We start from the raw sequence: 15,371 nt of genomic DNA on the forward strand, positions 1-15,371 counted from the left end.
TTTTGTGAACCAAACTGCATATTTGGCTGTGATGCAGCATATATGCAGTTTATTCGGTACATGCAGCTTATGACATGCTAGTGCATTATCTTATTCTGTAACATTGATTGTAATCATATAGCAGAGTTTCCCCAAGATAGTTTTGTTATCCCTTTCCTTCGCTATCACCATATAAAATGGCAGCTTGTCTCGGGGAGATTAAAATTTGATTTTGCGACAAATTTTAGTCCTTAGTTTTCATGTTTGAACTAAGAATATTGAGAGCGTAGACTTCCATAGTACTTGTGCATTATCCATATGTTGGGGGAAAGTAATTCCTGGAACTGTTAGATATTTAAGTCTTGATTCCTGAGATATATTTTTCAATTCCATTCATGATCTTTTTACCTCTTTCTGTAGAACATAGGCATAAGTTCGGGGAAGGTGTTTTTACATATACTACCATCCATTGGAGCATGTCTTTCTTTCTATGAAACATTCTTGCTGCTGGAGAATAGCCTTCATGGTTACTATGCTGAGCATCATGAATGGTTCTTCAGATGTTCCCAATTGATTTCTTGGGTAAGCAATCTAAGTACAAGGAACCATCTGCTGTGAAGTTCATTTCTCTCACTCTTGCTTTCCATTCTTGCAGTTTCTAATTTTGCTAGTTATGAAGTTTGATCGCTGGTTTCTTATACTTTGCAATCTGGGCTTATGCTTCTGGTGGATTACGAGACCTCTGTTTGCAATCCCTCATCTGTACACTGTGTTTTCTTCATCAAAGGTACTGTTTCAGAAGTTCTAGATGCTTCTATCATTCTTTTGTGTTGTTACTTCAATTTTTCACATATAGTTATAAATGCTTATCTGCAATTAGGCGATGCTATCTTGTTATGCATCATATCTTAAATTTGCGACTGCATTTTTGATTTAGTTGTTGGGTTACACAATTACATAGGCAGCAATCATATAAGCATGAGGCACATATACAAGCCCGACAATATAGACAAATCCTCGGAAATAAGTCCAACAATGCAAGATGATTGATTGAGGAAACATAGATGAAGTATCTACGACCTAGATGTAGCGATAATGATGGTTGACATCATAGAGAAAGTGCTATATTCCTTCCTAATTTAAACTTTATATTCTTGATTCTTGATTGATACTTGTGATTCCAGAATATTGATGATTGATTGAATATTTATATAAATTTAAGGACAAATTTTCAAAACCAACCCGTTTAGAACTTTATTTTCAAAAATCGACCCATTTAAGATTTATTTAGCATTTTCGACCTAGTTCAGCCAGCTAGCTGAAACTAGGTCGAAAATGCTAAATAAGTTATGAAAACTTTATGGGATCTAGAATCCTGTGAAGTTTAGTGCTTAATTAATCAGCGCTAAACAGAAAAACTTGGCATTGGCAGGGGCAAGGCAACCAAACTTCATGGGATTCTGAATCCCATGAAGTTTGGCTGCAACTTCACGGGATTCTGAATCCCGTGAAGTTTGGCTATAACTTCACGGGATTCTGAATCCTGTGAAGTTGCAAGGTTCAATTCACAGAGAGCTCCAATGGAGCTCTCTGTCAAATATCATTGCAACTTCATGGGATTTAAAATCCCGTGAAATTGCAGGTCATGCACCAACATGCACGCAAAATGCATTTTCCGCCTAATTCACAACCTGTTGTATATATTGAATTTTCCGCCTCATTCACAACAACATACACGAAAATCCAACCATAAACACGAAATTTGCTGCATATATACCGAATTACGACAATATATATGAAAACTCAACCATAAATCACAACAATATACACGGAAATCACATATATAGACAAAAATCGATCCTAATAAGCAACAATTTTGAACAATCTAACCATATATATTCTTGAGATTCAGAATCACAAATTAAACATTATATCACAATATAAATATCATATCACAATATAAACATCACATACATCCTAAAAGTCCCCTCCTTCCTCTCCCTCTCTTACTCTTCCCCACCTCTTTCCCCCTGTTCTCGCCACCGATATTCATGATCATGATCATGAGCCTCGATGATTTGAGCATCTGGTTGCGTATGAGGTTGAGAAGTATTGGCTCCATCATCACATGCCGCACTATGAGAAGTGTCGGTTCCATCATCACGTGCCGCTCTAGAACCTATCTTACGACTTCTTGTGTACACTCTTAAGAAATTGGCGTGACCTATCTTTACGTCATTCAAACTCGTCGACATGATTCCTCTAGAACGCATTTGCTATTCTATGTTTGATCCTATTTAAAAAGACTGATAACACTCTTGGATCCTGAATCTCAACAATATTTTCATTTATGATCTATATCGACCTCAGTCTCATCAAAAGCATGGATCTGCAATTTAATCAGTATAACGCAGCTTACAAATAATATAATTACATAAAAAGAATATTCTATTTAATTGAGTTTAAAAACTTACATAATCCCTCTCGATCATGCCTCTAGGGATGTAAGTATCAGACTATGGGCGTGATACGTATCTAGCTGCTGGGTGTGGGGTGCGTACTACCCATTTATGTGTGATATTTCAATACCAATGCATATACAAGTTATAACTCACTGGATTTCTCTCATTCTCTATGAGATTCTACCTATTATTCCACCTGTTTATGTAGGGCTCACGGAATTACCCCCAGTCTACATGATGTGATGTCATCCATCGTATAAGATTGATTTGCTCAACAGGATTTGACACATGCTGACCAAGATGAAATTGCCGTAGAACATGATATGAGACATGCATCTCCACAATCTCCCAACATATTATCAGGACTCTAGCTCTACACAAATCAGCGCTACCTCTGCAAATAGGTGCAAGAGTGTTGATATTGAGATCTGGCGGAGAATAGGGTGTCCACTTAAACTAAAAGTTAAATTTAAAAAACATGTATCAACGTCTACAGAAAAATTAAAATATAAATGATGAATTGAGTCTCATTTTTACCTGTTGATGTTGGAGGACATTTAGCTCATTTTTGTAAAGCTCCATTTGTTTGGTCGTGGTATTGTATCTTGAGTGCTTCACATTATACCTATTTGGCATAAAAAAAAAGAGAACGAATTCAATATGAATAAAATTGTCATAAAAATAATATTAAATTCACGCATTATTATTTTACCTGTCCTAAGACAATATGTGGGAATGATAATCTGTCTGAATGTATAATACGTGAGGTTGGATTGATCCAGAATCCATAGTGTATTTCTCTGCAATTAAAATACAATACGTTAAATTTCCTAGTTGAATGACTTAATCATATGTACTCAATCGGAAGTAAGCAATACAACATATATCAACATACAAAGAGCACACTACATAGATATCTCATTCAAGATTAAAAATAAAATGTTATATATTACAAAAACCATAGTCACATATTTCATACAACCAAGCCCCAAATAATCAACTCTTCAGGCTAGTTGGACAATTGTTTTTGTTATGACGCGGTTGATCGCACCTATTATACTTAATTTTCCTCTTAACTCCTCATCCTTCATCCATAGTATTTCTAATTCGTACGGAACGAGGTCGCTCACTGATCTCTTATACACAGGATGTAATATTCGTGGGCCGTTTTGTGTCTAATGTCGACTATCGTATGATGGACGAAAACACTCATTGTATGTTTGTTGGTAATTATTAGTTGAATATCACTCTACGTCGAAAGTATAATGTGATATCCTTGCACCCCTTGTAGATCCGAACAAGCCACTACAACATGGGCACAAGGACGCCATTGTAATTGCGGTATATTGTAGGTGCATGTACAAGTATGATCCTCTAGTATATTGACTTTGTAAGAGCGACATTTTCTATATGATATTCCCTCAATGACCTCTCATTCATTAAAATTGCATCTAACAACACGACATGATCGAGCATAAACAATCTGATCCGCTAATATGCTCTCAACTTTCGGTGCCTACTCCGATGAGATATTTTCTTCAAGTGTACATCGTCTGAGGAAGAATTTATTAAGTCTGTAAAATATTTTTACAACTAAGGATTGTATTCGCATACCACAACTTCCCCTAAGCATACCATTGAAACTCTCAGAAGCGTTTGTGATCATCATTCAAAATTATTTACCGTCATCTTCACATAAGACCCACGTATCAACATTTCTCGGACCCAAACTAGACTCGATCGAATCATGTGCAACTTGTGAAATGGACTTAATCTTCTTCTATAGTTTCTTATAAACTAATTTTTTCATTACACATCCAACTTGCCAAAGAAGATCTTGGAGATGCTCTTGTCCATGTTTCCTCTTGAAGTTGTCCCTAATATATCATAAGCAATAGCGATGTTGATGCGGTGATGAAAAATATTGTTGGAGTGCTCTTAGAATTCATTTCATCCTATCAGATATGAATGTAATCGATCGCGTTCACACACCAGTATATGATAACTAATACATGTAAAAAACCATGACCAAATTTTGACGTTTTCAATATCAACCACTGTAAAGGGCAAAGGAATTAAACCACCATCTGCATCTACTCCGGTTGCAACGAGCAAAACACATATTTACCGTACAAGTGGTTACCGTCAATGCTAAGAATATGACGATAAAAATTGAATCCCTCGATGCGAGGACTAAATGCCTTAAATACCCTCGTGAATTGTCTATCTCCATCGTCAACGGAATCCGATGATACTTCCTACACTGTCCCTGGACTTTCTTTTTTGAGTGCTTCAAGATAATGTGGTAATATCTCATAAGATTTCTCCCAATCTTCTAATATTTTTATCATCGCCTTCCTCCGAGCATTCCAACACTTGTATGACACGTCCAAGGTGGTCGCTTCACATAGTAAAATACGATTATCCTTTGGCATTAGATCAAGATCGTCTCTTAGTTTAGGCATAATCAATTGATATATGAAAGAGGCGGACACATGTCTATGGTTCATCTCTAATCAAGGATTACTACACGTGTGAACTCCGTTGTAGTGTGTTATTTTAAATTGCCTACCTATTCTTACCCCCAAGCGTAAATTAAGCTCCTAATGACACTTTGTATTCCGTCATGGTAACCACCAGCATCTTTTTGCTCACCATCTTTGTTGTAAAAACAAATTACATTATAGCTTGTTAGTTGTTGCATTGCTTTTTGTCACCTTAAACTTGACATTTTTTATGGATCATAAACGAAGTGCATGAATCAATTTCTCCTTGCTTTTAAATGGATCACCCTTTCTGAATGTGAAGTCATCGCCTTGTCTCTCATCATTTAAAATTGGGTCAATATGAATATTTTCCATTGTCGAATCATCAATCCATCCATTTCCATGAAGTTCATCGAGCAGTCGATCCTCTAATACAACATACTTATTGTTAGAATAATATCGGTCAATTAATTGGTTGTCTCATTCATTATGATCTATCAAACACGTCTTGCTATTAATTTGTAAGCCGTTTTCTTCATCATCATCCTCGGATTCGACACTTGTATTCTTCTCTTTTATAGTCACTCTTGTAGAAGGCCTTATATCTTGATAGGGAGTGTTATCATTGAAGGCACTTGAAGTCCCCACAAGCGAAGGCTCGCTCAAGTATTGTGACTGTGTCCATCCTATATTCCGTTGCGGAGACAAAAAAATCATTTGAGTCAACTTCAAGGTCCTCCAACATGCGAAAGTATACTCTGTCGTGATTCACCGCTTTGTCCAAATTTCTATGATGTTTTTCAATAAATAATTCCATCGAATGCTTCTTGTTATTCAATATTCCGAACAAACTTGAATGCACCTTGTTATGTTCCCTGTAATGGGATAATTGCAAATCACATTGAGGTTCCTATCATACGAACAAAGAATTAAGATTTGATCGTTCATCGTTACCTCTAAGGAGTAAAAGTTTTAGTATCAACTAGTATTACACGAAAAACACTAAAAATATTATATACAATTAAATTCCCTAATTTAAAATTTTGTACTCAAATTTTACAATTCCATAATTTTTAACATAGGTCAAACCTAATATTTTCATTTCCCTAATTTTTACAATTTAAATAATTTAAACAATAATCACTTTTAACAATTCATCCACTTTTAACAATTCAATCACATTTAACAATTCCACACTTGTATTTTCGTGTAAAATCACTATTAAATAATAATCACTTTTAACAATTCAACACTTGCATGTTCGTGTATTATTTCTTCATAAAATTTAAAAATAATTCAAAAAATAATTAAAAATCTAAACTAAACAAGCTCTTATGATGAATAGTGAAAATGTGTAAAAAATTAGAAGAAATAACAAAAAAGTTAAAAGATTTTTCCAAAAATTAGTTCAAGCCCTAAATTTGTGATTTGGCGAACTCAGGTGATTTTTGGCCCTAAAGGAGGTTGGCGGTGGTGAATAGAAGTGATCGAAGATGGTTTGGATGGAGGGGGATGGAGTATAGGCGGCAGATCTAGGTTTAGGGGGGAGAGGGAACGGAGACGAGAGAATGAACAAAAGAGAGAGAGAGAGAACGAGAGATGGAATGATGTTTCACGTGAGAGAGAGAGATAGGCTGGGTAAGTGTAGTGGGGTTGCTGACTTCACGTGATTTGAAATCCCATGAAGCTGCAGGCCTAAACCGACAGAGAGTTTCAACTCTATCAATTGTACTCTGCAACTTCACGGGATTCTGAATCCCGTGAAGTTGTCGGCGAACTTCACGGGATTCAGAATCCCGTGAAGTTTGGTGTTATTCCTCCTCCGCCACACAACTTTGTTTAACGCTGATTAATTAAGCACTAAACTTTACAGGATTCTAAATCCCATGAAGTTTTCATAACTTATTTAGCATTTTCGACCTAGTTTTAGCTAGCTGGCTGAAACTAGGTCTAAAATGATAAATAAATATCAAATATGTCGATTTTTGGAAATAAATCTCAAAAAGGGTCCATTTTGAAAATTTATCCTAAATTTAAAGTTAGGTTTGTTTGGACTGATTTGAAAAATTAATTTTGGTATTAGTAGATTTAAAAAACGGTTATCTGATAGATTCTCTATTATCAAGCATTTAAAAAAGAAAAATGCTAGATAGTGAAGATTTACATGATATTGAGGTCATTTGTTGTCTGTGTTTTATTTTCTTTCTTGAACAAAAGTAGAACCAGTTATTATAAAGACTTGAAAAGTTTTATCTTGCAACAAGTTTCAAAATTGTTCTTTTTTGAAAACATGATTTTTGTTGTTTAAAAAAGTAAAGCCTTAGATATATAATTCTACCCTCTGCTTTGCTGATCTCTAATAATTAGATCTAAGGAAGCATTAGATTCTTTCTTTTATGTTGTTATTTAAATAAATTTTAATTTCATGGAAGTAGTGTATGTGTAGTTAATTTCTTGCATAATAGCATAAATCAATTAACTTACTGTCTGTTTGTTTGCACAGAAATAGAAATAAAGTAACAAAAGTAATAAAGGTAGAGTCTACTTCTGCTACCTCTGAGAAAAAAGGATTGTGTGTTTCTCTAGAAAAGCTACTTCCGCTACTTCTTAAAATGATTATGTGGTGCCTATGTACATTCTACTTCTTAAATCTCTTTCCCTCCCTCAAGGTTTGAACGTTCCTTAAAAAGTACCTGAAATATGCATAAATTTAGGAATAAAATTGATTTTTATATTATGTGGATTTTCTTCACTCTAAATAAAATCTTAAAAGATCCTCTTTCTTTCTTCCATATAATATTTCTAATAGCTATCCAAACAAAAAAAAAAAAAAAAAATGAAAGGGAAGAAGTAATCTATTAACTAACAAGCTCCTCTGCTCTTTTGACTATGAGCTGTATAAAGACAAAAAAATCTCCTTCTAGGTATGGATAAGGATAAGAATCAGGATCTGGGTTTTGCTTTGAGCGCGAGGTGATAGAGTTTAGGTCAAGACTAGAGGTAGAGTTCAAAATTAACTTCCTTGCCAGTCTGCCCTTCGTCATTGTTGATTTGCTTTGAATATTGGACCAAAGCTCGATTGACCACTTCATCATCTGATGGAAAAGCTCGCTATAGAGCAATAGTATAGTGACAAAGAGAGAAATCCTCATTCTATTATAAAGGGGGCTAGTAGCAGAAACAATTATGCTACAAGTCTTGTAACGTAACTCAGGTCATTTCCACTACTTCAAAAATATGTGAAACAAACAAAAAAGTGCTACTTCCTACTTCATAATTTTTGAAGTTACTTTTTCAATCCACTTTTTACTTCTGCTATTTTTGTCATCCAAACAAACCCTTATTGGTAATTTTATAGTTATGAATTTTGCCTAGAGATTTTTGATGATTCTAGATGCTTCATGATAGAGATGCTTCATGATAGAGTTAGAAAATTTCCTTTAGAAATACATGTATAAAAAATATTTAATTGATTTGCTAGGAAAATCTATGTCCTTGTATCTGCTTTTTCAAATGGTATTTTATCATATCCGGTCAGGCAAACCTAGCCGATAAGAGTCTAATTTAAACTTATGTTTTTATGTAGAAGGTGCTGCCATTTTGTATAGAGAGTTGTTTGGTTCTTTCTGAAATCATGTTTGGTTTTTTAATCGTCATGATCAGGGCAATTCGAGGATTTGCACTACAGAGGTAGCCCTTTTTCCTTCTTTCTTTTTTAACCGTCGTCATCATATGTTTATGGTATTGTTAAATAGATACAAGGCAGCGTAAGTTTGGATTTATAGTTTTTTTTAATTAATAGTAATTGTGTACATGCTGATAGTTCCCTGGTTTGGATTCAAAAAAAAAAAAAATAGGGATCATGCCTAGTTTCTTATCATATATATTCTAACTCATCACATATCTAACCTTTTCCTATATACATCTGCCTTAGTTTCTAATTATTATATAGTGATTAACCTCATGTAACAGTAAAATTAAACCCCACAAACAAATATTATCCTGGTGATTATTGTAGTCCTGTTTCATGGATTATGAGTAGTGATGTAACATAAGGAAGATTGAAAAAATTGATAAATTGAACAAACCAGAAAAGAATAAAGATTCTCCCCTACTTCAATGGATTACCAACTTATTTGTTGGATACATTTTGGATTTATTTTGACTAGAAACTAAAATTTCGATGTTCAACATTTACTTAATAGTTCAATATTCAACATGTACTTAATGGAGACTTGGAATGTTCTATTCTTGCTGAAATTAAAGCTATGCATTCGACACTCCACTATTATATCCAAGGTTTTAAGTATTGCATATGGGGAAATATCGGATGATCAAAGTTCATATTGCAGGGATGTATGGTAAATATCAAAGTGATACATTGGATGATGTGCATATATAATATAACATTCTAAAATATACCTTAAATATACTTAACTAAATCTAAGCATATAAAATATAAATAATATATGTTTAGGATCGCTAATGAGCCTTTTAGAGCAAATAAAGTCCAAATCGATATTGCAACATTCTGATCGATCATTTTAAGGCCAAAATGTAACTTGATAATTAGGAAGATGATGATATGCCGCGTAAAAATTAACAAAAGTGGTATATTATTTTGTGACAAGCTATATAAAAGGACATATTGGTCAGCATATCACCTGATATATTGGGCGTATCGGGGATATATTGCCAAAATTACCAAAAAGCGGTAAAGAATATTTAGACCATATTGTTTTGCGGTGAGCTTAATAAAAGGATATATCAGCCGATATATCGTATTATATTGGGAATATTTAAAACAATAATTATATCAGCGGGGATAAAATAATACCATGATTGAGCAATAACTGTATCACTGCTATCAGGTGTTCTTTGTGTTCTTCTTTAATTTTTGTGAACACTAGAATATAGGGGTGCATTCGGTCCGGATACGGTTCAGATATAATATTTACCATGTCCATATCCGCTTTCTAAAAATGAATACAGATACGGATACAGATATGCATCGGTTAGAAAAAGTTAAGACCATATCCGCGCTAAATGAAAATGGATACGGTTTGGATATTAGAGAATCGAATACAGTTATGATTATGGATACAAATCGCATATTTAGGAAATATATATGACTTAGACATATATCAGATATGACAAAAAATATATAATCACATAGAATAAGATAGTACATACAGATGAAATCACTTATCTAATCTAAACCTTGAACTAGTGTCTATACTATAACAGTTTTATTTAGCTTATAGCACTAGGATTTTAGTGACATGTTGATGGGTAGTGGGAAAAACAAAAAAATTGTCTTAAGTAATATGCGAATTAGATATATATAGTGTGTTTATTTGTAGCTCAGCAGTTTGGTTAATTGCCTTGTAACTAAATGGCCAAGGTTCAAATCCTAGCAAGTGCATTATATTGTTATTCATATTTTTTTCTTAAAATAAACATCGGAATATCTGAACCATATCCGCTAGTTGAACCCGATTATTGTATCCGGGTAAAATAGGAAAATCATATCCCGAACCGAAACCGTATTCGGTCAGTGTTTCAGATTTTGTGTCATTATCGGATACGGTTGATGTCAGTTCGGATATATCCGAACCATTTAGCACCCCTACCAGAATGTCATCAATGTAGACAACAACAAAAAGTAAATGCCCAAAAAAACTATTCATCCATTTCTGAAATACTTGGAGTGCATTTTTAGGCCAAAGGGCATGACGTTCCATTCATAATGTCCACCACCGGGGCAATTGAATGTCGTTAGCCTTTTTCTTTCTTCATCCTTTATTTTTATTTGCCAGATCTGACATTGCCTCATTTGTATGAGTTTTCTTTCTACGTCAAGGTCTAGTTTATCTAAAGGTTGACCACAAAGGTCTTTAACAAGTTGATTTATTATTATAGCTAGGGCATCCTTTAGTGTTATATTTTTTATTTTATCTTTATTGTAGTTTTTGTGAGTTCTAATAACTTTACCCAATCGACAATCATGTTGTCAAACTGGGAATTATGTATTCTACAAATCGGGGTGTATTCCAATCCTAGAAATGTGTTAACCCAAGAATATGTTGGATCCATCTATTAACATACTTTATCCTTTCTCTAATCAGAATGTTTTCTATGTTAAAATAGAGTCCTTCCTTACTAACAAGATTATGAATTGCAGCTTCCTCGTACATGCTTTTAAATTTAGATCTAATATGGCTCGGTAGATCTCCTTGTGTTCCTTGAGAAGAGGATGGCATAGATACATGTCTATTCATTTTTGGTATGTCAGTCATATTATTCCATTTATTAGAACTTGCCAAATTATCCCATTGACCAGTTCTACCTCCAGTTTGCTCATGTTGCGGAGATTGAGTTGGTGTAGGTGGCTCTTGTGGAGGTGGCCCCATATATCTTGCGACATGTTAATGACAAAGGTGTCTTTATATTCCATTATTTTAGATGATGAGTTATTTTGACTATCATTAGAATAGTAGTTTAGTAAAGAACTACTATTATCTAATAGTTGATTTGCTTGCTGTAAAGCAGCAACCTCTGTTTGAGGGTCTTGTACCTGTTATGTTAAGATCTGTATTTGTTGTCTTAATACGATCCTATTTGAAGGACTAAAGGTTTCCAGTTGAAGGATACATGTTAGACCCTTCATATTCATCATCATGTTAAGATTATTTTAGAATATCATATTATTAATAAGAAGAAAAACTTACAAAGCTTTATTATAGAACTCCAGGCCGGCTGGTTGCAGGCTCTGATACCACTATAGGAACACACAAGTTTACAAGCGCACTCTTTACAATATTCTCTCTACCTATAGAAACACACAAATTTACAAGCACATTCTTTATAATATTTTCTCTCTAATATTCTTTTTAATTTTTCTCTTTTTTTCGATGATCGTACAAATCCTGACTCCTTTTTATAGACGAAAAACTGACTTAAGGAATCTTCAAAGTTACTTTACAAAAGTAGCTTTGCAAAAGTAACTTTTTAAAAGTAACTTTTTTACAAAGTAACTTTTCGAAAGAGTGACGATTCATCTTGTTTCCTCTAAACTTGTTCTCGGTGCTCTTTTTTTCTTTAGCATCGAGTAGGTCCCACCATATTTCTCAGTTCGATTCTGGAGCTGTATCCTGATCAAAGGATCGTGACGAAGGCGTCCTGTGCTCATCATCAATATATATTATTCCTTAGCTCGGCAGGCGACCGGTCCTAAGACCATAGTCTCTTCGAACTCTTCTTGCAGTTCTTTTTCTTTAAAAACCAAATTAGGGAGATAAATAATAATATGATCTTTTATTATCATTTTCTCGTTATTGTAATGTAGTGCTTCAAAGAACTCGCTTGCTGCTAATTCTTTTCCCTCAAGATTATATTCATTTTCATTGAAGGGTTTATGCATGAAGTGAGGTTCCCTTGCTAGGGGGTCTATCCTGAGGTTCCCTTGCTAAGAGGTCTATACTGCAGATTTGATAGGAAGGATAGAATTCAAACAGATTGCATTCTTTCCATATTGACCATATAGAATTCAAACATCTTTGAACTGTAGAGACTACTTTATTGTATCCATCAGTAAGCATTTTTTCTGGATTAATAAAGAATCGGGCAATACTTTCAATATCATGTTCCTCAATATCCGTATTTAGATGCTTATTGATGACTTGAGCAATTTGTGGTATTAGGAAAGTTTCTTCCATACATTTTTCCTTTACTTCAATATAGGTGCTTTGCCTTTTGGCTTTTTATCTTGCGAAGAACTAGTCATGCCTGAAACAAAAATCAGCACCAATATTAGTGAATACAGGAATATAGCGAACATCATAAATATAGTTCTCTAATTCCATGGACCATCTTATTCTGCGTACATTTTTCTCAATTAAAGAAATTATTTTCTTTTTAAGAAATTGTGCAACAACTTGATTATCTGTCTCAATTACAGAGTTACAAGCACTTGCTCCACATGCGTAGAGACTCTACGGAGTCACCAACAACCTAGGATTTGGCTTCCATGCTGAATTTTGTAATTGATCTAGTATACCCAATTGAGGATATGAATACAAATATCCTAAATCTTCAACATCAAATTGAAGAAATTAAATATTTGAAAACAAATGGTATTCAAAGAAAAAATAAAAGTCCAAGCCATAACAACAAGAGTCCAACTCGTATGTGGCACTAGACATATAATCTTAACATGATAATGAAAACGAAGGGTCTAACAGATATCTTTCAACCCAAAACCTTTAATCCTTCAAATATGGTTGTGTTAGGACAACAAATACAGACCTTAACACAATACGTACAAGACCCTCAAACAAAGTTTGCTGCTTTACAGTAAGCAAATCAACTGTTAGATAATAGTAGTTCTTTACTAAACTACTATTCTGATGATAGTCATTCAAAATGACTCATCATCTGAAATAAGTGAATACGAAGACACCCTTGTCATTAACATGGCGCAAGATGGGGAATCTTTTGTGACAGGACTACCTCCACAAAAGCCACCTATGCCAACTCCATCTCCGCAACAGGAGCAAACTGGGTGTAGAACTGTTCAAATGGATGATTTGGCTAGTGCTAATCAATAGAATAATATGGCTGGCATATCAGAAATGAATAGACCTGCGTCTATGTCATCCTCTTCGCAAAGAACACAAGGAGATCTACCAAGCCATATTAGATCTAAATTTAAAAGCATGTACGAAGAAGCTGCAATTCATAATCCTGTTAGTACGGGAGGACTCTATTTTAACATAGACAACATTCTAATTAGAGAAAGGACAAAGTATGTTAATAGATGGATCCAACATATTTTTGGGTTAACACATTTCTAGGATTGGAATACATATCAATTCGTAGAATACATAACATCCCTATTTGACGGCATGATCGCCGATTGGGTAAAGTTATTAGCAGTCACAGAAGACTACAATAAAGAAAAACTAAAAAAATATAACACCAGAGGCTACTCTGGCTGTAATAATGAATCAACTTTGTAAAGACCTTTGTGGTCAACCTTTAGATAAACTAGAACCTGACGTAGAAAGAAAACTCATACAAATAAGGCTATGCCAAATCTATTACGTAAAAGAATTTTCAATAGATTACTTTAGACTGGTCTATCGGCTTGAAAACAAGCAATGAATGGACTAGTGGACAAAGCAAATATTTAAGAAATTGCCTAGACCATGGGACACTCTCTTAGAAGAATATTTGATAAAAGTTCCTAAACAAGAAAGGTCTAGTGGTGTGGTTCAACTCTTTATACTAAGAGAACTAGAACAATATTGTCAGCTATCAAAGGCATTTAAACAAACGAAAAGCCAACTCAAAGAAAGCGTCCTTGGGCTGTCTTGTTGCGACAAGATACAAGGTTATCCTTTGGAATATGGTTGTTCTCAACATTACCGAAGAAGGAAGCCTTATTAAAGGAAATTCCAAATACCATATAAGTTTAGAAAGCCGAAAGTTTTCTAGAGAAGAAAACAACTCAAAAAAAGGTTAAACCCAGGGAAAAAATTGTCTGGCTATATGTATAACCTTTCACCTAATCTCAAATTTCTTTCCTTTTTAACTCACATATTGTATTCTATCACAGTATGGAAAGATCTTGAACTGTTTGTCTCCATATCTCTCCCTCTTATATTAGTCTGTAAGGTCTATGGGTTGTAAGCTTTAAAATACCATACATTTAATGTTTTATTCAGCTAATTCATTGTCTTAACTTCCAACAAGATGTGTAATATTTCATATTTCTTGTCAGGGAGTAGCTGATTTTGAATGTTCTTTTGGTTTGTTTCCCTCGTGTGATAATACATGTATGTATACAAATGTGCTTGATTTCATCTTAATGTAAGGTTTACTTTCTTGTAGGAACTTTAACACCATTGAGGATCCACTTCTCTCAGATGATAGAGGAAGAGATGAAGGCCCTGCTCTTAAATTGGTATGAATTATGTTCGCTAATTGGTCTACACTTCTTTCTTATCTTATGGATAGGTTAAGTATTTGCTTATATTTATGGGGGTCTGTGTATGCATTTCTGCCTCATGAATGTTGTGTCTTATGCTAGAAGTTTAGCATTGTCACATCTATAATGATGTGTTTGGTTAGCAGAACAACATATGCACTTACAATACCATGTAGTTTCAGCACCTGCTGTTCTACGCCCTTCATTTGAATGCAGCAGAAACTCCTTTATTTTTAAGCTCATTTTGGTGTTGCAACAACATCCGATTAAACATCTATATTTAAACTTAGATGTAGTTGGAACAACATGAGGCTCCGCTACACCCAACCAACACACCCATATATCAGTTATTCACTAATATTTTCATGATATTCTACTCCTTAGATCTTTACTACTGATATTTTCCTAACTCCCAAACCTTTGACTTGTAGAAAAAAAAGACAGGTAGTTCAG

The 15,371-nt window shown here is 34.2% G+C and overlaps 1 protein-coding gene across 1 annotated transcript in view; it reads left to right on the forward strand.

The window, feature by feature from the left end:
- Positions 1–15,371, forward strand: part of LOC109843967 (ABC transporter C family member 13) — an 82,469-nt gene that overhangs the window by 3,160 nt on the left and 63,938 nt on the right. Inside the window, exons 4-7 of the mRNA XM_020412966.1 lie at positions 400–561; positions 635–766; positions 8,514–8,617; positions 14,822–14,894. Of these exons, the coding sequence (XP_020268555.1) occupies positions 400–561; positions 635–766; positions 8,514–8,617; positions 14,822–14,894 (471 nt within the window). The remainder of the gene's footprint in view (positions 1–399; positions 562–634; positions 767–8,513; positions 8,618–14,821; positions 14,895–15,371) is intronic.

Source organism: Asparagus officinalis, chromosome 5 (genome assembly GCF_001876935.1).
Source record: "Asparagus officinalis chromosome 5, Aspof.V1, whole genome shotgun sequence".
Classification (NCBI taxonomy): domain Eukaryota; kingdom Viridiplantae; phylum Streptophyta; class Magnoliopsida; order Asparagales; family Asparagaceae; genus Asparagus; species Asparagus officinalis.